We start from the raw sequence: 25,358 nt of genomic DNA on the forward strand, positions 1-25,358 counted from the left end.
ACATTGATGGAAATTAAACATGTTTAATCACATTATATCTAAAGTTCAAGGGCCTTCAAAAGAAAATGTACTTAAAGTATTTGATTCACTTGAACCATGTTTTCATAAAAAGATCAATTTCTATAGGTATAGAACCTAGTCAAATTTGTATCCGATCTGTTTCCTTTGTTCCTCGTGATAAGTTGCAAAGCATTTGAAGAATTCCATCCATGTTGATTCATCATATTACATCTGAATGCATCAATGAGGCGACGCCGTCATGTAATTGATAACATTTAGTAGATTATATTGAGTGTTGAATTCCATGAATTGCTATCACCTCGTTAAATTAAAGTGTGGCCAGTCATTGGATAACCGGTTTCAAAATCTAATTAGTTTTCGGACGGCTGCATCTTTGCAACACGGCCAATATTCAAAATTTCTAGATCGTACAACTGCCCTAAACACATTGGAATTATTTAGCTTCATATGACACAGCACTTTACTGAATGCAGAATGTGAATACTTATGATACAAATAACAAAATTATAGTTAGCAGAATCAGGATAAGTTGAGAGTCGAGTGTGATGCCACATAAACTGAATGCACATTGTCAGGGAGTGCGATATTTTCTACACAAATTCAAAAGAATGTAGAAATATCACCCAAACTAAAGAGCAAAAAAATAAAACATCAGAACAACGACCCTTCGACGGAAGTCATCTAACACGCGTACCCATATCGTCACGCTATGTGGCCGCGAAGTTCTCTCCAAGCTCAAAACCAGATCAACCTTCTATCAGAACATCGCCAAAAACATCAACAAACGCGATCCTCATATCGCGCGAAAATGCCAACACATGCGCATCAACAAAGTTCTGATTAGCCACGCTGCACGGAGCCCGTTGACCATCTAGCGGTCGTCGTCGTCGCCGTCGGTCGTTCTGGATAACACTGACCGACGAAGGAAGAGCACCCATTAAAAACTGAACGACCGCGAGCGGCTCGATCGTGATCGTCACCGTCGTTATTATTCCCGGCCGGCTGTTGGGCGCGAAGTTGATCCCGAAACATCATCGCGAGTTGGGTTGGGATCCCGATCCCGAATCGAAAAGTCGCGCGCTGCTGGGTGGTGACGAAGACGCGCGACTACGCAGCAGCTGAATGCTGATGCCTACAAGAAGATGTCCATATAAAAAGACGATCCATGACTGGGCCGCCCAGTTATTGTTTTTTGAACCGGCGACGGACGAGGTCGTTTCCTGATTTTTATTTTTTTCTGAAGGGAAGGAAGAACCTTTTTATGGTCGCGAATTGAAGGTGGAAGCACGTACGCGGATGAATCTGCACACCACGACGACCTTGAAAAGTGCTAATTTATAAAAGGGACAAGGGTGAAGAACTGGGAATTGCCTGAAAAGTGAGAAGACGTACGAAAGTCGAAGAGGAATTCCAGCAAAAAGGTGGATTGGTTTTTAATTAAAAGTCAAGGCCGTTGCTGATTTTCGTGAATCCACACGGGAAGCAGGATGCTGCGAATTTTATTGGTTCTGGCGGTATGTGTGAAAGATTTAAGACATTTAGTTTAGTGGTACGAGGAGGGCTTCATTAGGAGGATGGTAAGAATGCAGTGATTTATGTGCTGAACGTGCAAGATCGCTTTGGAGGAGATAAAGATGGATGACATGACGTTAATTGAATTTGTTTTAGGTGTGTTTATTCAGAGTGCATTTGCATATTGCAGAAGAATTCAAATGAGGTTGATGGATGGATCACGCCGTTTAACTTTAATTGCGTTTTTGAAATAAACCAAAACTGTGGTTGACGTGACCATTGTTTACAAAAATGGAATTAGGTCTTATATTTGGATATTAAAAGAGGCAACTGGATGTATTTTGCTTTTTTCTTCAACGGGTTTTTTGATTCTCAAAATGTTTTCGGATGTTTAAAATTTAATGTAATTTTCTCTAAATATTTATTAATTGGGTGTCAATTTTCAATAACAGAAACGCAGCATTCTTCTTCTAAATTGGTTTAGGTTTCCAACAAAAAAAAACAGTTTAAACAACTTTGAAGATTACTGGGTAAAGTCATGTCCTGTATTTGAAAATGTGGAGAAAAAATCACAGAAAAGCTGAAGTATTTTTGACACTTCAAAGTTTTTGTCTCGATACTAGTTTAAAACTTAAGTTTTATTAAAAGATAATCAAATCAGTGTAGTTTTTGGATTGTTCCTGCAGAAATTTCAAATATTATTTTCTTTTTGAATCATTGAAATTTTTAAAAATGAATTTCGCTGTTTTCCACAAAAATGTATCGAAATTTTAATTTATTTCCAGAACATATTTCAGAGCACATCGAACTATATTTTTTGTACGAATACTGACATCATATTTCTAGTGATTACATGATATTGACGTTATGCCTAAAGTTTTTTTTTTTGAAAAAAAGTGAGTATTCTCACAAATACAAAAAAAGCTTACCAGACAATATTATCCAACGTTATTCTCAGGAATTCTTTTTAAATATAATTGATCGAACAAAACAATTCTTGAGTTCCAAAAGACTTTAAGCATGTACACGCAATAGTCGGGTCTGTATTCGCAATAACAAGGTCTGTTCATTTCAACTGCAATTCATTTCATTTATTTAGTTAACATCAAATTCATGATAATACTGAATCAACAATTTGCCGCCATACTACTCGATTTGCAGCTGCAGCTCTCCAACGTCGGTCACGCCCAACACTCGCTAGATCACGCTCCACCTGGTCCGCCCATCGTGCTCTCTGCGCTCCACGCTTTCTTGTACCAACCGGATGGTTAGCAAACACCAGCTTAGCAGGGTTGTTGTCCGGCATTCTTGCAACATGCCCTGCCCATAGTATCCTTCCGGCTTTGGCCACTTTCTGGATGCTGGGTTCGCCGTAAATTGCAGCGAGCTCGTGGTTCATCCTTCTCCGCGGCACACCGTTCTCCTGCACGCCGCCGAAGATCGTCCTTAGCACCCGTCGCTCGAAAACTCCGAGTGCTTGCAGGTTCTCCTCGAGCATCGTCCATGTCTCGTGTCCGTAGAGAACCACCGGTCTTATTAACGTCTTGTACATGGTACATTTGGTGCGGGGGTGAATTTTTTTTTGACCGCAGATTCTCCTGGAGCCCATAAAGCCTGTATCCGCAATAATCGGGACACAGAAATACAGCAATAACTCTGCAATGGACACTTTGAAATTGCTCAAATTTCACCTGGGAACATCTTAAGATGTGTAGATTTCACCTGCAAAATTTCATCTGAATCAGGGCAGTACTTTTTGTTGTAGCAATGAAATAGTAGAACGTGGACATTTGAATTTTGTACAGCACCTAGATTTGCTTGTCAGCGCTTTAACTTTTGAAATTGGAAAAGGATATGGCTGAAATTTTGAACACAAACCTCTCAATATATGTTTCTTGCATGTTCAAAATTTCAAAAAAATCTTGGGGGTTGGGAAGTCCCAAAAAGATGACCACGTGGTTTATGGACAGCCCCCAAGGCTTGTCCTGTCTCGCTCAGTCCCACCTGCCAGCATGTACTTTGTCTTAGCCGCATTCACCACCAGTCAGACCTTTGCTGCTTCGCATTTTAGGCGGGTGTACTGTTCTGCCACCGTTCCAAATGTTCTAGCAATAATATCCATGTCATCCGCAAAACAGACAAATTGGCCGGATTTCGTGAAGATCGTACCCCGGCTGTTGAGCCCGGCTCGTCGCATAACACCTTCCAGGGCGATGTTGAATAGTAGGCAGGAAAGTCCATCACCTTGTCGTAGTCCCCGTCGAGATTCTTTTTTTTCTTTATTATAAGATTTTTTAACTTACGCTAGTTCAACACTTAGGATAGTTCACCCAAGATCCTTACGCTGTTCTGCACACCGTCCATCGTCGCTCTTATCAGTCTGGTAAGCTTCCCGGGAAAGTGGTTCTCGTCCATGATTTTCCATAGCTCTGTGCGGTCGATACTGTCGTATGCCGCTTTGAAGTCGATGAACAGGTGGTGCGTTGGGACCTGGTATTCACGGCATTTCTGGAGGATTTGCCGTACGGTGAAGATCTGGTCCGATGTCGACCGGTCGTCAATGAAACCGGCTTGGTAACTTCCCACGAACTCATTTACTTTAGGTGAAAGACGACGGAAGATGATCTGGGATAGCACTTCCACCTTTCGATCACCTCACGTCCGTCCGTCAAGAGGCCTCCGTCTTTATCCCTGCATATTTCGGCTCGCGGCACGCAGCCGTTGCGGGATGCATTGAGCTACTGATAGAACTTCCGTGTTTCTTGGGAACGGCACAGCAGTTCCATTTCTTCACACTCCGCTTCTTCCAGGCGGCGCTTTTTCTCGCGAAAGAGGCGGGTCTGCTGTTTCCGCTTCTGTTCGTAACGTTTCACGTTCTGTCGAGTCCCTTGCTGCAGCATTACCGCCCTCGCTGCGTTCTTCTCTTCCAAAACCGTTCTGCACTCCTCGTCGAACCATTCGTTTCGTCGATTCCGTTCCACGTACCCGATGGTGCTCTCGGCTGCGTCGTTGATGGCTGCTTTCACTGTACTCCAGCAGTCCTCTAGAGGGGCCTCATCGAGCTCGCCCTTATCTGGCAACGTGGCCTCGAGATTCTGCGCGTATGCTAAGGCGACATCCGGTTGTTTCAGACGCTCTAGTTCACGGGTTCCCAACCGGTGGTCCGCGGCCCCCTGGGGGGCCGTGAAGAGAATCCAGGGGGGCCGCGATGTTACCAAAACAATTGTTAAATTTTTATTCTATTTTGTGCAAATTGCCACCGCCATCACCAAAAGCCACAAATTTTCAGGAACACATTTTCAGTATAAAACGCCTTCAGAAGATAAAAAATTTGGGCTGCGCCGCTTTTTTACAGCTACGACTTAAGTTTAATGTACATGACATTATTGATAACGAAATGTTAGTGTCGAATAAAAAAAAACGTATTATTGATCGTCACAAATCCCTCCCAAATTTCTGGCTACGTCACTGTATCCAAAAAAAACTCGGTTTCGTTCATTTAATTCATATTTTTTTTCTAAAAATTTTCATTGGGCCTCAGATGTATTGACAATTCTTAAAGGGGGCCGCCACCTCAAAAAGGTTGGGAACCCCTGCTCTAGTTTGTACCGTGGCGGTCGCCGGTACCGTACACTGTTGATGACGGAGAGTTTTTGGGCGCAGTTTGACCATCACCAGATAGTGGTCGGAGTCGATGTTGGCGCCACGATAGGTCCTGACATCGATAATGTCAGAGAAGTGCCGTCCGTCAATCAGAACGTGGTCGATTTGAGATTCCGTCTGCTGTGGTGATCTCCAGGTGTAACGATAAGGGAGGCTGTGTTGGAAAAAGGTGCTACGTATGGCCATATTTTTAGAGGCGACGAAATCAATGAGTCGTAGGCCTTTTTCGTTCGCTGCTGGCGGGCGCTGAACTTGCCAATCGTCGGCCTGAATGCCTCCTCCTGGCCTACCTGAGCGTTTAGGTCCCCTATGATGATCTTGACGTCGTGGTTTGGGCAGCGGTTGTACTCGCGTTCAAGCTGCGCGTAAAATGCGTCCTTGTCATCATCAATGCTTCCGGAGTGAGGGCTGTGCACGTTTATTATGCTGATGTTGAAGAATCGGCCCTTGATCCTCAACCTGCACATTCTTTCGTCGATCGGCCACCAACCGATCACGCGCCTCTGCATATCACTCATCACGATGATAGCTGTTCCCAGCTCGCGTGTGTTGCCGCAGCTCTGGTAGATGGTATGATTACCTCTAAACGTCCGCACCATGGATCCTGTCCAACACACCTCCTGCAGCGCTACGATGCCGAACCCGCGGTCCTCCAGTAGATCGGCGAGTATGCGGGTGCTCCCAATGAAGTTGAGAGTTTCCAATCGCAAGTCCTTTTTGTTCGCTGGGGTCATTGCCATTGGTCTCGGTTCGTATTATTCTGTTGCTGATTTTCCGTTACAATGGTTTTTTACGGCTGGCTCGTAAAGCTATGTTCATTTAGAATCCGGAATGACAAAATCACGTATATCTTAGGTATGGAATAACAAACATAAAAGGTGACGCCCTCAAAACAAAGGTTATTTACTGTACTTTCATGGAAAAATATCATTGAAATTATTTATTTTTATTTTTCACACTTTTTCTCACTTTTTCAGTGTTGACCTCTCTTAAAATCTGCACAACGGTGGTAAATTTTAGCAACAACCCCTTCCGCAGGTTTGTTCAACAATCAGGTCATCTATGCAGTGTCTTGAGTGCCTTGACTAGTCTGACTAGGATTCCGAAGAAAAATTGCCAAACTTTTTTTTTATTGCGAAATGAGGGGCAATTCAGTGAATTGAGAAAACGCGAAATATGAGTGTTTTTTTCGTTGATAAACACTACCCATCTGTGACGATACCACTGAACGTCTCCGGCTGTCATGGCAGCTCATCAAAATAGGTAAAACCTCTACATATCCCTTGTGTGCGTTTTTGAAAAGCAGCACGCGATTCTTGAGGCTGCCATCCTTGTATGAATCATCATCTTGTTGCGAAAAAACCATGCGGGAATTGATGATTTTCCACGTTTGGAAAGATTGTCTAATTTGAAGCTCACTGAATTTAAGCAATTGCGCGCTGATTATATGCAATCAATCTGTTAAGTACCATCTGCCTCCAAAACCTTCAATTGTGCTGCAAACAGTTGGATGGAGTCCCATGGTAGTTCATTAGAATTCAAAGCAGGAAATCCCAGAGGTTGTTTTGCCCCCAACAGTATTTCAGCACCTAGAACAGATCACTTTTTGTTTTAAATAAATTTGATATCAGGCGGGCCTAGAAAATTCAAAAGAAAGGTTAATCTTAGTTATTTTACTACGATTATGTGGTGCATAATGCCCCACCTTTCCCTTAGCTATTGAAGGCTTTAGCGCATCTTCAGGCAAGTACAAATTGCCTCAATTATAAACCGGTCCCTCGTTCGATGCACCCTTGCCGTGTGACATCTTCGAGCCGTTTAATTGCACCTTCCCTATCACACACATGGCGCTGTTACTATCACCGTACTGAATAACTATAGAATGTGATTAGCCTCTGCGCCTGCATGCCACAAGTAGAAGCGAACCCATTATCACAGCAAGCAAGTTGTCATTTCTCCCGGGTCCGCTTCATAATGATTCGGGTTCCAAGTTCCAACTGGCCGGGCGTCGTCGGTCGTTCTTGGAAAGTTGAACGATCCCGCGAATGTCAGCTATTTAGCAATCATAAAATTCCGCTACAAGTTAATACAGTTGCCAATCATAGCATGAACCGGGGAGCAAACAAGTCATGGAAATGAGTAAAACTCTTGCATAACATTTTAGAAAAAAAAAACTTATCATACGTAAATGAACAACGACACGTTCGGTTTGCTTATGTACCCAAACTCAAAATCGCAGAGAAAGTGTCATCACAGACAAGTAGACAATATATTCTCAATCGCAAGCAATGCACGAATCAACGGTCGTTTTGAAAATGAAGTGAAGTTCAGACAGGTTCATATGGTAAGTGTAGAATAAGCTTACGTTAAAATACACAGAAATAAAAAATATAAAAAACCTTGATTAATCCACCTAGTGGTGATAGTGCCTTTCTCGCCAAATGTATACTCGTGAGCTTCTCGTCGTCCCTGAATCCTGACAATACTTGATTTAGAAACCCAAGTAACACCATTAGTTGTATAACTGTTGAAAATAAACCTTTCCAGCTTAGTCCATTGTATTTTTCTTGTATTATCTACGTTATATTGAACACTTATAGCATCAAAACAGCGCAAAAAATGGCGGCTTATAAAACATCTTTTAAAATGTAGGGAGATGTATTCTATTACGCTTATAGTACTAATGGGTACGCTTTATCAAACTTGAAAATATTTATTTGTTATTCCAAAGTTAATCGTCGATGGAAAAAAACTTGCAAACGACTAATATAATACAAACACAATCAGTGGTTGTAGTTCAGCTATTTCTAGTTGATATAACTTGCATATAACATTTACATTACAGATTGATTGCAAAGGTTGAAATAAAGATTTTCGGTTAGTGATAAAACTTGCATAAACCATTTATTAAACAAACAGTGAGTTCAGAATGTAATGCGTCGCAAATGACAGAAAAAAAAACAAGAGGAATAATATATTCAAAAATACAACCTCAATCCGAGAAATGGTTTCCATGGAATAATGCCAATAGACGTCCATCACATGAACACATCATGAAAATAACCTGATCATAAATTATGCAATTAGTCATAGTCAGTGAAGGAAAAGAACTGATTCACCTGCGGCTCAAGATTTATGGTGAAAGCATTGATTTTGCTCTCCCATTTTGCATGCGCCTCTGAGTTGAATTAAAAATGCATCGCATCATAAACGAATCAAATGGTACTGCTTTGTGAGATTGTTTTCCAATGCCACATCAAGAAACATCATGGCTGATTTTCAGTAGAGCGTACAGCGCCGTTCAAAAACAAAATTAACCGTGCTTTGAAATTCAACAATAATTACATTTCAGTATGTGACTCTTCTAATCGTTGTTACTTTTTTTCCAAAAGAGATTTGTTAATTCTTATACTGAAACAAAATTCTTTTTTGTAGCATAATAAAAAAAAACGGTGAAATTAGATGACAGTTTTATCATTTTGTTAATTGTGTATCAATATTTTCACCCGGCACTATAACCTGTATACTTTTTAGGTGAATGAAAACTTCGATTTAAGAAGAAGTTCAAATAACGTTAAAATTACATCTCCACAAAGTTGCTGGCAATAAGCGGTGAAACAAGTTAGAATAGCGCTAAAAATAAATTATAGTTGAGCATTTTAAACATACAACAGAACGAAATACTTTGTGCAACGCCAAAATAACTACAATATAACTTATTCCTCAACGAATCCAAATCTGTCAAACGTCAAAACATTGACGTAAACAATCGCGCAGTTTTGCTGTTTTCTAGGTTCTCGCATTATATTTTATAGATTTCGTTGAGTTTTGGAATGTGTTCAGGGTAGGTTATTCAATGTTCATCAAGCGAAAGGATAATGGCAAATAGAAGAGGGATGGGAAAGTGGTCCGGACCAAATAGCAGAAGTTTTATGCATGCGGGATTCCACCTTCTATCTCATATTTGATCCTTGGTGCGTTGATCCCGTTAGAATTCAACTAGTACTCGACCACCTGCTCGGAGTCAACTATTTCCATCGTCAGTCCAATAATAGATATCCTACTAGCCACAGCGTTATCATACAAATTGTCGGAGCAGGCAAAGGCCACTCCAATAATCTTGGTACGTAAATAAAATTGTTGAAATTGTGCACGGTTTCGACGTGTTTTTATGTAAGAAAGGCGGGAAACTGCAGGTCAAAAATCGGAATAGCAAGTGTTGTATAATTGTTCAATTATTGTATTTCACGCTTGTTTTGAGCCGATTCCATGTTTTGTTCTGCATGTTATCGGATAACATAGTTACAGCTTGTTTTCTGTACAAGATGTTTAATATTTCATTTATAATACTTTTATAATCCATCTTTTGAGATTTTAATTTTTGAAGATGGTTTCTGTGTTACTTGGGAAAGCAACAAGTTTCTTCTTGATGTATCGATTGCATTGATTTGTTAACTTCCGTAAATTCGGCGTGGAACCTAGACTCGTTCTGGAATATTGCCGGTAGTAACAAAAGTGACATGAGTTTGTGTTCTCGCTAACCGTACATTAAGTTATCGAAAAAACCTTAATTCGATGTGTTTCATGCACGGGTCTGGTTCAATTTTATGTGTGGTCACATAAGGTAGGACACCTGGAATCGATTACTATTCTTGCCGATCGTTTATTGCCACTGAAAAACTCACACATGACTGTATTTCGTTGCAACTGTTCTTATTGAGGGTAAACATTTCTTATTCAACTATTGGGTAAACGAAGGTGCGGATTCTTTTCCTTCGTTGACTGAAACTGCAACAAAATTAAGTTTCATAATAATATGATCTTCTACAAATTTGTTCCTTAGAGTATCAACTACCATCTGTGCAAATATGAGCCAAATCGAGAGTTACATCCAGCGTGTTGAGCGATGGACTAGAGGTAATCTAGGGTCCTATGTATTTGACTTGAAAACCCCAATTCAACTCATTGGTGCAAGCTTAATCTTTACAAATTGAGCTAAATCTTTCACAGATTGATCCTCTAATCCTTAGGTACAATTATAGGGGATGCCACATAGAACTTTTCGTCATTTTTGCGTTTGGATCAGTGTAATGACCATTTTCAGCGGGCAGCCAATTATGCGCTTATTTTTATTGCTCGAAAATCAATTGTTTTTGGAAAATTTTAACTTATTTATGCACGTTTTGATTTGTTTATGGAAATTTTGTAGTTTATTTTTGCTCCCACCCCCCAGGGATGCCAGGTGAAATTTTCAAATGTCTTCACAAGGCACGCAAAAAGGTCTCACATGTCTTCACACCCCATCAAGCACCCCATATTGTGGCTTTAGTATAAAATTAATGTTAATAGTCAAAATTTGTGCCGTGTTCTCACTTAGGTTTATATGAAGGAATATACCGTGAGGTCATCTAGCAATAATGCATGGTTCTCTTCAGAAATTCCATGGCAATTTTAATGGGTTTTCCCGAAAATTCCTAAACAAGTTGCTCGGATTTATTTTCACGAGTTCCACGAAAAATCCGGCAATTTGTCTAGGAATTCCTTCGCGAATTTCTCGGAAATTCTCACAGGAAGTCCTCGTGAATACCTTCAGAAGATCCCTGGGAATTCATCGTGGAGTTTCTCGGGAATTCCCCCAGATCATCCTCGGAAATTCCCCCAACTGGTCCTCGAGAATTCCCCCTGGAGTTCCTCGCGAAATCCTGCAGAAGATCCTCAGCAAATTCTCATGCAGATCCTCATCAGTTCCTCCAAAAGATCCTCAGGAATTCCTCCAGGAGATCCTCATGAATTTTGCCAGAAGTTCCTCGAAAAATCCTCTAGGAGTCCCACCGGCATTCTTTCATAAGCTTCCCGAGAATTTCTTCAGGAGTTGAGTTTCCCGAGCATTCTCCCAGGAATTCTTCTACAAGTTCCTCCAGGAGTTCCTCGGCAATTCCTCCAGGACTTCCTCGGGAATTCCTACAGGAGTTCTTCGGGAATTCCTCAGTTAGGAAATTCCTCCACGAGATCTTCGTGAACTTCTCTAGGAGTTCATCGGGGATTCTTCTAGAAGCTCTTTAATAGAAATTCCACCAGGAGATCCTCGGAAACTCCTCCAGAACATCCTCGAAAAATCCATCAGAAGTTTCTCGAGAATTCATCCAGGAGATCTTTGAAGATCCTCCAGGAAGTCCTCGGCAGTTCTTGCAGTCCTTGGAAGTTTCTGTCGGAGTTCCTCGGGATTTTTCCGGAAGTTTTTCGGGAATTCCAACAGGAATTCCTTGGCAATTCATCCAGGAGTTCCTCGGAAATTCCTACAGGAATTTTTCGGGAATTCCTCTAGGACTTCATCGGGAATTCCTCTATGAGGCCGAATTGTGTCGAAATCGAATCGGATCGAGAATTCTTCCAGAAGTTTCGGGAACTCCTGCAGGAGAACCTCGGGAGCTCCTCCAGGAGATTATCGTAAATTCCTCCAGGAGTTGCTCGGGAATTACTCCAGGAGTTCCTTGGAAATTCCTCCCGGAGCTCCTCGGTAATTCTTCCATGAGTTCCACGACAATTCCTCCAGGAGATCCTCGAGAACTCCTTCAGATGATCATCGAAAAATCCTCCAGAAGTTTCTTGGAAATTCCATCAGGATATTCATGGAGGAAATCGACGAGAATTTCTCCAAAAGATCCTTAACAATTCCTCCAGGAGTTCTTTTAGAATTCATCCAAGGATCCTCAGGAATTCTTTCAAGAGATCCTCCGGAATTTCTACAGGAGATCCTCGGGAAATTCCTTCCAAGAGTTCTTCGGGAATTCTTGCAGGAGTTCCTCGGGGATTTCTCCAGAAGTTCATCGACAATTCCTTCAGGAATTCCTCAAAAAGTTTCTCGGGAAAACCTCCAGGAGTTCCTTGGGAATTCCTCTTGGCATTCCTCGGGAATATTCTGAGGAGTTACATGTTTCTCGGGAATCTCTCCAAGAATTCCACGAGCAGTTCTTCATAGTTTCTCGAGGTTCTTTTCCGGCAGTTCCTGCCAGTTCCTGGAGGTGTTCATAGGTATATCCAGATGAATTTCGGATAAACTCCTTAAACATTTTCCGAGAATCTTCTGGAAGAATTCCCGAGAAAAAGCTAGAGGGATTCTCGATGAACTTCTGGAGAAATTTCCAAGCAGTTCCTAGATAAATTCCCGAAAAAAAAAATCATTTTGAGAATTATCAACAAACTCCTGCAGGAATTTCCGAAACTCCTAGAGGTATTCCTCAGTGGCGTACTGGAGAATCTCTTGAAGAATTTCCGTGTAACTGAAGGAGAAATTCCCGAGGAACTCTGGAAGAGGAATCCCCAAAAAACTCCTGAAAAAAAATCCGATTAATTCCAGTAGGAATGCCTAAGAAACTCCTTGAAGAATTCAAAGGAATACATGGAGTAATTTTCCAAGGAATTTTCTAGCAATTCCTATGAGAGTTCTAGAGGATCTCATAAAGGAATTCTCAAGGAATTCCTGAGGAACTCCTGAAAAAGTGTAACGTTTTGACGTTTTTATTCTTTTAAGTAAAATAAGGTTTGAATTCAATTAGATTAAATTGGTATATTTTTTGAATATTTTGATTTTAGAATTTGTTTTTTTTTATAACACTAGTTTATAGCATTTTTGAACTCGGTAAGCTGATGATCATTTTTGGTGTAGATTCATGCCCTGAGTTCGAAAACGCGAAGGAAAAAAATTACAGTAGAGTGGAAATTTTTTCGACTTTCCATACAAGGTTGATGATTTGAAATCGATTTTTGTTCTATTTTTAAGCAAAGTCGCTCACTTCAAACATCTCATTCTCCGTAATCAATGCTCCGATTGAGCTGAAATTTTTACTGTAACTCGCCTACATATGATATGTCAAATAAACGTCGAGAAAGAAATTTTAAGTTGTTTTTTTCTTATTGAAAAAAATACATTTCTTCAAAAAAAATTGGGGATTTTGCTAAAATTTAAGAAGATCGTCCCTAAAACTCGCCAATATCTTAAATTTCATCAATCTGACGCAAAACCTGTATTCAGATGATCGAATGGTATTGTATTCAGCTCTTAATTTATGGAAAAAGATTTAAAATTGGTTGAACAAAACGCAATATATTTGAAATTTAGTAAATTATATATTTTGAAAAGTTGCAAAACTCGATATTGAGCTAAAACTCAAAAACTGTTCTACTTAAAATTTTTTGAAGGTCGGTTTCGAAATCAGCACTAAATTGTGCTTCAGAAATTTTGGTCGTTGACAGAAGTTCACGACTTTCGTTTTATTTTGTAAACTTGTGTAATTAATTATTAGTTTTCATGACTATTTTAGTTAATTTGTAGCTTTTGACGTTTTTATCTTTTTTAAGTAAAATCTCATTTGAATTAGATTCGTTGAATTTGATTTTGAGTTTGAACCGTTTCCATTAGTAGAGATTATCCGTTTCATGTAAGGTTTGTGTCTAGGCTAAGCTAATGACGATTCATGTTACATATCTTAAAGGACTTTTTCGATGGCGCAAAATAGTTGTTGCAGCCATGTGCGATTTGAATTTGGCGCACTTGTAAATAATTGTTTGTACATTGAATAGACGACTGCTTCAATAGCAGAAAATTTACTTGACTAGAGATTTCGACTGACTCCATCACTTCATAGTTGAGTCGGCTGGAGAGCAGAAGTGAGCTTCGGCGACCTTCTCCCAGTTCGTTCTGTTTTAAAGGTGTGTAGTGTTTGTTAGAGTTATAGTTTAGTGAATTTGTGTAGTTTGAAGTGAATTTTAATCAAATTGTCTTTGTTTTTCGTTTCGTAGTTAATTATATTGGATTTTGTCGCCAGGGGCAGACACTCTGCTCCCTGTGCACTTACTTGTTATTTCAAAGGTAATGTTAAATTGAATTCGTTTTAGTGTATATTATTTTAATTTTTTGTCTCGTATTTGGACCTTAGCGTCCAAGACGCTTTTTATTTTGGGCTTTAAGCCATTTCCGCTGCTCCTCGCCCGCCAAAACTGGCAGCCAAACGGAGCAGGGATCTTATCCGGCCTACCCGCGTACGGTTTAAGTACGATCGGGCAGAGTACCGGACCGCCGACGCTCCACCTCCGCACCTTTAATCCGGCGAACATTAAGGACAGCAAATCTACGTCGACGATTGGCCACGATACGGCACCGACAACGAAGAACACCTGCGCAGGTATGTCATTCATGGCCATGATTATACACACACACAACACACACACACACTCACACACTTGACGAGCATTGTGAAAAATAATATACTTTGGACGAATTCAGTTGTTTAGTTTTCTTTGTTTCTATTGTTTTTTTTTTGTTACTTTTATTTAAATAAATTCATTTCAAACACTTTTAATTGTTCGATTTGTTGTTTATTCAGTTTCTAGTCTCTTTTGATGTAAATTTACGTTATCTTGGTTCCGTTCTTTGTGTAAGTTTCCGTTATTGTTGCAGTACGTACGTTTGTGTATTAGATTCGATGCGTTTAGGGTTAATTTTCTGCCAGCGACCGTTCAAGGAAGCCCTTGAGAGTAGAGTCGTCACATTAGTCGGGCAAACTTGAATATGAACCGGTGGTCTCTTGTTCGCAAGAGTGGCGCAAAAGCCATCGCGTTTTATAATCTCTCGAGCGAATTCGACGAACGGTTACAAAAGTTGTTGGCAAACTCCTGGGAAAAATCCCGAGGCATTCATGTAGAACTTCCCGAGGAACTCCTGGAAAATTTTTCGAGGAACTCCTGTAGGAATTCCCGAGAAACTCTTAAAAACCTTCTCAAGGAACACCCAAAGGAATTCTCGAAGAACTTCTGAAGTATTTTTTGAGGAACTCCTGGAGAAATTCCCTTGGAACTCCAGAATGAATTCCTGAGAAACTCCCAGTGGAATTCCTGAGTAATTCCTGAGAAACTTCAAAAGTCTTCACAAAATTTGAAATGTCTTCCACATGTCTTCACAAAAATAAATGTCTTCACGGAACTTCAAATGTCTGCAATTTGAAGACATGTCTTCACATCTGGCATCCCTACTTCTTTATTGGCATTTTTTTTATTTTGTTGTGGAAAATGATCACTTTTTATGAGTCATTTATACTTTAGCCATTCTCAGCGGGAAAAATCGGCTTTGGAACACTAGTAGTAGTCAAAAATGTGATATGAGCATATTTTTTGCTAATCGATCATCAGAGTATCAAAAAAGCCGCGGTTTGATAATTCGCTAGCTTCCGGCGGGACAGCTGGTAGTTTCCAATATGGTCCGAACCTAAATTCCTGCTAACCGATCATCAGGCTATCGAAAAAGCCGCGATTTGATGTGCAACATGCATGGGTTTGCTGCGTTTTTATATCCGACACCTTCCAGCGGTACCGCTCCGGAACACCGAAACGGCCATAACTCCGGAACGGCTTGACCAATCCGAACTATTTTCAATAGGAAACAGTGGGACAAAATGTCCCGTCAAATGAACCATCGGTCGTTGAAATCGGTTTATATTTACTATCTAAAAATTAGGTGACCTTTTTGCACACATACATACACTCAGACATCGTCTCAACTCGTCGAGCTGAGTCGATTGGTATATAAGACTTTCTCTTTCAAATTTTCGGTTTCGAAGTAAACATATGTATAGCCTTTCGGTACACCTTGGTGTACGAGAAAGGCAAAAGGTTCGTAAGTGTGGAAGTGCTTGACATTAGGCTTAGAAACATGATTTTATTTAGGAAAGTTATGTCGAAAAAAAAAGAAAAAAAATGATAAGGAGTTATACATGGCTTCAGAGCATTAAAAGGTCATCGGATAGTGAGAGGAAGCAGTAGAATTTATCAAACCCATTTTTCTCACGATAACCGACTATCATGGATAATGACGCATTTAGCAAACTCAAGTAATCCCCTCGCGGCGATTGATGACACTTCGTGACTAATTCTAAATGGGGTCTAAATCGATAAATTATGCCGTGGGGTAAGTTGGGTTCTAGAAAAACATGGGTTTGGGATCATAATTGGTGGATCGCGTAGCCGCGAGAGGAAGAACCAGTTTGCGACTCACTACTGGAAACAAGTTCAAGGCAACCATCTCAACGAGATAAACAATGATTCAGATCCGATGATTAAGGAGAAATTTTGTCGTAAATAGAAAACGAAACTGGACTTCGACATTGTTGACATGTCAACAAAACATACAAAGGAAGTAATCGAAAATATTTTGTAAATTATTAGTCATGACATCAACTTTTTGCGTCGTGGAATCACACTCCATCTGTTGAAGCTATGACTTTGCGACGTCACTTTGGATGACAAGTATGAGCCGGTACCCGGTCGCATACATAATAAGTTGCCAACAATAATGCGTCGAACAACGGCCTGCTACGCCGCATTCAATAAACTAGTCAGTCGGCGACCGGCACGTGCTACGAGGATGGATCTGTGTAGTCGCGCAGTTCTTTCTTCAGCCATTATCATAATGCGCCAAACCCAGTAATTCGAGGTGGATTCCAATCCGCAACCAATTTACGACCGAAAGCCGCCAATTATCTGTGGCCGCATCTGGTGATCCTTGTCGCTGCCGGCGACAGAGATTTAGTTTACATGTATGAAACATTAATTATATTGTAAACCTGTTGAGAGCAACCATATGCAAAACAGATTGTTGACAAGGGAATACACGAGGCCTACAAGAAGACTCATATGCCTCCAAGTAAATAAGTATGGTAGGCAATGCTTTGGTTGATTGATTTCTTAGCTTCCGTGTGTCTGAAGACATCGCAATTCTGTGCATTTCAAGCCAGTAGGGTGATCCAAAAATTACAATTCCCATCGGGTCCCATTGTTCTCCACTGATACACACAGATTTCACGTTAAAGTTGAAAATTCGGATTTTGGTGCGTTGGCTAATCTGATTGTTTTCCCATGCATACAGATCATCACATGGTCCAAGATATTCTTGCCGTCAACGTATTTACCATTCGAATGAAATTAAGGTGCGAGCAACTCTGATGTTTTGAATCACCCTAGGGAAATTCGTAACTCAACCATCAGAGACAAGCGTGGCGAGAGCTTTCAGGTGCGAAAAGACAACTGTTGACATCTCCCGCCTCCGCACGTAAGTCACCGTCCACTTTATGCCTCATGTTCGTTCACAAGTCGCTAGCTTTAATGCCTTCGTCAGCTAGCACCGGTCCAGTACAGTCAACATAAAAGCATCTGAAGTGGAAGCAGCACAATTAATGAGCGGTTTTTATTGTTAACGATTACCGTTTGCTCAGATGGACGGGCGGGATGACGGCGGATGGACGGGTCAGTCGGTGGCGACGGCGAATCAAATATCGATGTCCACTCGAGCGTAATTAGTGTCGGCTTCGGCGGCTTTAGAGGTGATTCTTGAGATGCGGCGATGAGCGATACGATCATCGCTACTGAGCTATTAATATTCATTGGAGTGAAACATGTGTCCACTGCCGAGTGATGAGTGTGTTGTCATTGAGTTCTGAAATATGTTTGGCACCAAACACACCCAGATGTTGATGTTTCAATTAATTTAAGCATTTTTGTTTCATTGCCTCCCAGACCATTCTCGTTCTAGAAAGCAGCATTGCATCTAGTGTGCTCTATACGTAGGTATACATATATCGATCATACACGCTGCACCATGCTGGACGTGTGAATTTTTCGGTCTCCAATGGCATTTCATTATTCTTGGCTCAGGGCCCAGTAGCTGCGTTGACACTGACTGTAGGTTATTTACGGTAGATGCCTTGGCATGCTAGAAATTTATATCACTGGTCATGAACTAGAAATTTATTGCTTAAAGTCGGGACATCACGTGTTGGTATTGCTTTTAAAGTTTGTTGAAATATATCAGAATTCTATCGCAAAGGCCCATTAAAGAAAGTTAAAAGCGCCTTGTTTCAGGACGTAAGTAGCGTAATTTTTGGTCTAAAGCAATAGTGTGTCAATGTGTGAATTGCTTTAAGAAGGCCACAGGGGAGAATGGTGGATTTCCAATTTTCCAATTACGGCATTTGAAAATAATTATTGCTACAAATTTATGAAAGTTTGATAAATTCACGCTGTTTAGATGCTCATCGAGGTGCTACTTCCACCTTTCAATCATCTCAAGTCCGTTCGTCAAGAGGCTTCTATCATTATGGCTAACGTAATGAAAGTAGTTGCGGGGTACATTTAGATTCTGGTAGAATTTCCGTGTTCTTGAGAACGGCACAGCAGTTGAATTCCTCACAGATAGATCGATGTACACAGAGTAAGGAGTAACTTTCAAGCAGCGATCGAAACGACAAAAGATTTCATGCAAACAACCATGTAACACCGGATCCGCACATTTTTTGTGTTGATCCAGTCGTACACAAATATGAGTGAAAAATCCTTTGTCTTTTCGCAAGTTACTCATTCACTGTGTACTTTCGTTTAAGGGTGCTCGTATTCAACTTTTTCCCACTCGGCGTTTTTCTCCCAAAAGAGGCAGATCTGGTGTGTCCGTTCAATATATTTTCGACCGGAACGCTTCTACATACAGGGGATAGACAAAATGATCGGGACAGGCAAAATTTTCACTTTACAAAAAATGTTCAACTAGCTGTAACTTTTCGAAAAGTGCATCGAATATTCTCAAATTTTTACTGTAAGTTCTTCAACTAGTTGTGTATCAGTGGACAAAATTTGGAAAAGATCGGACAATTCTTCACGAAGTTATAAAGATTTTTGAAAAAGATAAAATTATCCGATAGCCAACTTTGAGCTGTTATACCTCCGGATTCAATGAACCGATTGCAATGAAATTTTGACCATTCGTGACTTATATAATGAACTCTGGAAAACATTTGACTTAACTTGAAATTTTTAACAAGCGAAAAAGTTATAGCGATTTAATTTTGTTTACGATTTTTTACTAAATTGGTCTATTTTTATTATGCATCCCATTACTTTTTCAATTTATTGGCGGCTATGTTGTTACTTTCCTTCAAAACGCATTTATATATAAGTCAATTTGAGGGAAATAAAATGAACTATAATTTGCATCTTGAATTTTGAAACGATGTTGATGTTCTGGATAATTTGGTGTTTTATTAGAAAAATAACCTAATCGTTATAATTTTCTTCCGTGTTAAGAATATTAAGTTAAGTCAATGGTTTTTCATAGCTCATTATATAAGTCATTAATGGTCAAAATTTCATTACATTCGGTTAATTGAATCCGGAGATATAGCAGCTCAAAGTTGGCTATCGGATAATTTTACCATTTTCAAAAATCTTTATAACTTCGTGAAGAATTGTCCGATCTTTTCCAAATTTTGTCGACTGATACACAACTAGTTGAAGAACTTACAGTAAAAAATTGAGAATATTTGATGCACTTTTCGAATAGTTACAGCTAATTGAACATTTTTTGAAAAGTGAAAATTTTGCCTGTCCCGATCATTTTGTCTATCCCCTGTAGTTAGGGCCCAGTCTTGTTGAGAACTGGTTTAATGTTTCCACACCAAGTTGAATCAGGGATCAATAATTTTCGTAGCTGTTCAACAATCTATGAATAATTCTTTACTGTAGGCTTCGTGGTCCCGCGATTAGCAGCGTTGGTCGTCTAAGCGTTTCGTAAATCTCGGAGTGTGTGTTCGATTCCCGCTCAAGTCGGCAAACAATTTTCAGTTTTTGCGAAATATTGAAAAAAAATACTATTTTTTTAGAATGCGGCATCATCTTTGAATTTTTTTTAGATATTATTCCAGAGATTCTATCAAGAGTTCCTGGGTCCTCTTCAGAAATGGTTTCTTCCTTCTTTCACGGATTACAATACTTAAATTGAAGAAGAAATTCATCTTGGAATATTACCAAAATTTCTTCGGGAAATGTATATTTGGAATTTTTTCAGGAATTCATCTAAAAACTTCACAAAAAATTCTTCTAAGATTTTCTTCAGAAATTCCTCCGAAGATTTTTTTAGGGGTTCTCTTAGAAATTAATTTAAAAATCCCCCCAGAAAACTGTTGGCAAATTTTTGTTTCAATTTCATCCAGAGGTTTCTTCCAAAAGTTCCTTCAGGTATTCCTTAAGAGGATTATTCAGACCTAAAATCTCTAAAGGAACCTTCAGGGATTCTTTCTAAAAATGTTACGGTGATTTTGAGAATTTTTAGAAAGATTATCTCAGCAATTCCAGCAGATATTACCCCAGAATATACTTGTTGGCATTTTTAAAGAATTTTCCATGAATACCAGCAAAGGATTCTCTTGTTCTTTCAGGTACTCTTTCAAAGATTTCTAAAAAAACGAATTTCTGAATTAGCAGTGAAAAAAGAATTTACTGCAATAAATTCTCGGGATAGTACATTCAGCTATTATTTTCGAAATTCTTCAAAGAATTCCTCCAGAGGTATTATTAAAATTATATGACGAATTTCTGCTAGAACTTCACAAGTACATTTGTCTGCAATTTCTGTAGTGTTTTTTGCAAACATTTTTAAGAGATTTCTTCAAAAGTTCATCTACGGATTATTCCAGGAATCTCTTCAGAAATTCATTAAGAAGTTTTTCCTTTGTAATTATTTTCAGAATTCATCCAGAAGATCATTATGATTTTTTTTCCGTTGGAGATATTCTAAGAAGATTCTTCAGGTATTCTCCAAAACATTCTTTCAGGAATTGGTCCTGATGTAGCTTTAGGAATAACCGCTGGAGTTTTTATCCAGGAATCCCTCCAAAAATATCGAGAATTTCTTCTACGAATCACTTTTAGAAAATACTCCAAGGATTTGTCTAGAAATTCCTTCATGGATTCTTTCAATATTTTATCCAGTATTTTTTATACTATATTTGAAAAAAAAACTTCTAAGAAACTCCCAGGTGGAATATCAGATTCTATTCCTGTAGGAATCGTTAGACTTCCAGGAGTTTTAAGAGATATATATGATGTAATTGGAGGAATCATTTCCAAAAGTATAATTCTTGTAGCAATTTCTGCAGGAATTCATGAAAAAAATGTCTGAAATGAATGAACCCTTGGAAAAATTTGTGAATTAATCTCTGCAGGATTATTGGAAAAACAAAACTTTTAAATAATTAAAAATACTCTATGGAAAATCTTTTGAACAAATCCCTTGCTGAAATTCCTGAAGAAATACACAGCGGAAATCCCTCAAAAAAGATGAAAAAGAAGTTCCCAGAGCTATTTTTGAAGCAATTCCTGAAGGAATTTCAGAAGGAATCCAAGCAGAAATTTCTGAAAAAAATAATTTTCTGGAGAAATTTTCAAAAGATTCCCTGTAGGATTAACAGAAAGTACTCTTTGTTGAATAAGTTATATGTTATATGTTGTTTGTTGTTTGTTGAATATTTTGTTATATGTGAAGAAATCTCAGAGAAATTATTGAACCTCCTGGAAAACTGTGGAAGATTCCCTTTGAAGGTGTATTAATGAATTTTAAGGAAAATGCCTGAAGAATTTCCCTGAATAAAGTTCCTAGCGGATTTTCTGACAGTAAATAGTCGTGGAGCAATCTGTGAAGAAATTGCTGGGCCCATTCATGTGGGAATTTCCAATGGAAAGCCTAGAGCAATTCCTTAACAAGTACCTGGTGAACTTCTTGATGAAAGATCTGAACGCATTTTTGAAGGAATTTCCGGAAGATTTTCGAAAGAAACTACTAAAAGAATTTATGAAAAAAAAAACTTTGATTTGTTTTTTAAAGGAATCTTTGTAGAAAATCAGAATGATTCTCTAGGTCCCTAGAATAATTTCTAAAAGAGTTGCGGAAGGAATTCCTGGAAATTGACCTGATAGAGCTCTTGAAGAAGTTCTTAAGGAATCATTACTTGACGTGTGAAGAATTAGCCTAAGTTAAAATTCACGAATAAAAAAAAAAGTTCTTCAGCAAACATCTGAAGGGAGCCCTGGAAGAATTTCCTTAAGAAACCCAAGAGGAAGGATCGAAAGTGCCACTGGAGGAGTTTCTGACAGAAACGTTGGTGAATTTAATCGGAGGTATTCATGGAACCAACCTAGGGCAAATTTTAAAGGAATCCCAGAAATAATTTCTTAACCCTCGCCGTGCATTAGGGTCATTATGACCCCAAATCATGCGCTACATCAGCGAGGTGACCGTGAGCTAATGCACGAAGAAGATTAAGGAAACTTCGGAATAATCTCTGAAAAAGTCTGTGGAAAATTGTCTAAACAATTTTTAGAAGAATTCCGAAATGTTGAATTTCTGAAGGAATCTCTTCAACCATTTCTGAAAGAATCCGTGGATGATTTCCTGAAATAATTCTAGTATGGATCTGTGAAAGAATCTATGGAGTAGTTTCTGAGGAAACCCACGGAGCTTTTCTACCGATATTCTGGAAAACTATCAACGCTTTAGAGGAAATTTTGAAGTAGAATTGTAGAGGAATTCCTGAATATGTCCTTAAAACAAATTTCAAAAGACATCTGTAGATGAGTTTCTGAAAGAAATTTCTAGGGGATTTTTAAATGGAATCCATGAAGCATATATCGAAACTAATTGAGGTTTGACAAAGGAGTTCTGAAATAAATTGCCGGGCTAGTCTTTGAAAAAAATAGAAAAAAAAATCCTTAACAAAGCTCAGAGTTTTCTAAATAAATTTTCTGGTAGAGATTCCTACAAATTTCCTAGAACGTTTTTTGAAGGGACATTGGAGAAGTCCATTGATTAGAGAATCATCAATCAATGAATCCTACTTTTTCTGGAGAAATGTCACAAAAAAATTCCAAAGAAATTCATGGAGAAATTTCTAAAGCAATCCATGTAAGATTTTCTAGAATATCTCCTTGGGAAGTTTCGGAGCAATAGTCAAATATCTGAAAAATTTCCTGTAAGAAACTGAAGAAATCCCAAGAGAATATATCCGGAAATTTTTTTTAAAGAGCAGTAGAGGAAATTCTGGAGGATTTTTGGTGTAATCCTCGAAAATATTTCTTCAAAGAATTCTCAGGACGAACTACTGAAGAAAGCTTTTGTTTGTTTGAAGAGAATTCTGAAGGATCCCCCGGAAGAAGTTTCAATATCACACAGTTTTTTCATATGTATGAAATGCATACCACACTATTTGTAACGTGCTGGATATTATAAATAACTAACATGGCAAATTAGTACTTCAACTGTGACGATGGTTTTGGGTCACTGGATGAACACGACATAAGTTATCATTACTCAATATATAGAATTTTAAAGTCTGACCAAAGATTGTCAATACACTAATGATAAAGTGGTAGAATTTATATCCAAAAGTATTGACAATTGCCAAAATAACGAAGATTGAACATAACAAATTTTGGAAAAATGTTTTGTCTAGGTTTTTTTCGCTACTGAGTGTAGAGCAAGAGATTTTCGGTACAATGTCGATTTGATGTGAATAGATTCTTATATGATTTGGGTTGAATACATATTGATGCGTGGTGCCCATCTAACAAAGGAATATACGTGGAAAATTCTAGCAAGTTCAGCAGCATGTTTGAGTCGCCAAAAATAGTTCTGTCCACATAGAATGAATTAAGACAAACGGTATCAGTGGAATTGATAATATCTGGTCAAAATGCTGTTAGATAACTGCACTAGATAAATTATTCATATCAAAGCAGTTCGCGTTGGATTCAAAAAAAAAAAACTTATTCAAATCAATTCAGAAACCACGCGCAGCAAAACCTTGACTTTGAAAACGCTTGTTTGTTCGCTTTTGATACAAAAACCGATGCAAACAGGTCCAAGTTTTGAATTTGAATTAACCTACCGAACAGGTTCGGAGCTGAAAAGCATCCAGCTCAGAGCACTGAAGAAAGGTGATCCAACCTATTAGGTATCTTCTAACATCCTAACAGGAAAACCGGATCGTCCCGAAAAAGAACCCTCCTGCTGGCCTAATCACCAAAATCGCACTATAATTAGCATAAATGTCTAAGGCTGGTATTGTGGAACAATAAATTTGGAAATTTATATGATGTGCTTCTTCCAGGAATCGCGATGGTTTTCAGTTCCTGTCGGTTGAATATCTTGTTTGGAATTTTGGGATGATGCTCGAAAGAACAAATATCGACGAATGACTTCATCGATAATAGATAACAAAATCCGTTGAATTTGTTTAGCACCATATTCTAATTCACGATGCGCATTTCAAACCAGTTTTTAAGTGAAAACAGAAAACAGTTATGATCGGAGCGTGTTCGCAAAGGACACGCACGTTTGTTGTGTTCTCAAGCCCATCCGGCGCCGGCCTAATCAGACTATACAAATGCAGTCCATCACGCCATGCGCGGCCACCATTAGCACGAACTCCCGAATCTAGAACATCTTTTGTTAAAAATGCAAAATTAGGTGACCCACTTGGGTGCAAATTACTCCTAATGCACGATCGGCGCTATTCTAATGGAGGCGCCGGTCGCGTTCCCCATAACTGAGTTTGCAGCAATTGGCCGCATCTCCGGCGTTTTCTCCGCAGTAGGTACAATTTGCTCGGCTTCCTGTGTATGGTGTCGGAATTTTAATCAACCACCGCAGACATTGTACATTGGTCGTAGGGGAAAAATATATGTATCGTGCAAATTTTATTCGTCTCTTGCCTCTTAGATCCATTATTGCTTCTTCGCTCCACTAGAAAGTCGTTCCTCTCCGCACCAAATCACTTGGCCAAACGAAAGTGTCACCGACCCTGAAAATTTCGTTTTCAAGCACAGTCACAGAAACGCAGAACTCGTCGCACGCCGCACGGCCGCACCAGTTTCGGTCCCCGGCATTATTTGTATACCTACCAACAACAGAGGGAGCAGGCGTTCGGGTGATGGCAGGTGGACGTGATTAGAATTCGAATGGGGTTTATTTGCGCCCGCCACCATCGAACTTCGCTCAGTTTTATAGGGGAAATTCCGCGATGGCTCTGGGTTCTGCTGGAGAACTCTCTTCAGATCATTGTGCTTCTAATTTGGACTATCTTTATTGAGGGTGATCTAACCGCAAGCATCGAAAAGCTACTAACGGAGAAAAGTGGTTGCGGTTTTGATGGTCGTAAAAATGAAATTTAAGTGGTTAAACTTTATCGCTTGATACACTCAAACAATTTTTATTTAAAAGTATACACTACTATTCGAATTAGCATTAAGCAAGTCGCACAACACTGTTGAAAATGATTTGACATCAATGT

The 25,358-nt window shown here is 39.3% G+C and overlaps 1 protein-coding gene across 1 annotated transcript in view; it reads left to right on the forward strand.

The window, feature by feature from the left end:
• The first annotated feature begins 1,188 nt into the window (after nucleotides 1-1,188).
• LOC109399262 (uncharacterized) overlaps nucleotides 1,189-25,358 on the forward strand; it is a 29,519-nt gene continuing 5,349 nt past the window's right edge. Inside the window, exon 1 of the mRNA XM_019671701.3 lies at nucleotides 1,189-1,535. Coding sequence (XP_019527246.3) covers nucleotides 1,509-1,535 — 27 coding nt within the window. The 5' untranslated portion in view covers nucleotides 1,189-1,508. The remainder of the gene's footprint in view (nucleotides 1,536-25,358) is intronic.

This window comes from Aedes albopictus, chromosome 2 (assembly GCF_035046485.1).
Source record: "Aedes albopictus strain Foshan chromosome 2, AalbF5, whole genome shotgun sequence".
In the NCBI taxonomy this organism is placed as follows: Eukaryota; Metazoa; Arthropoda; class Insecta; order Diptera; family Culicidae; genus Aedes; species Aedes albopictus.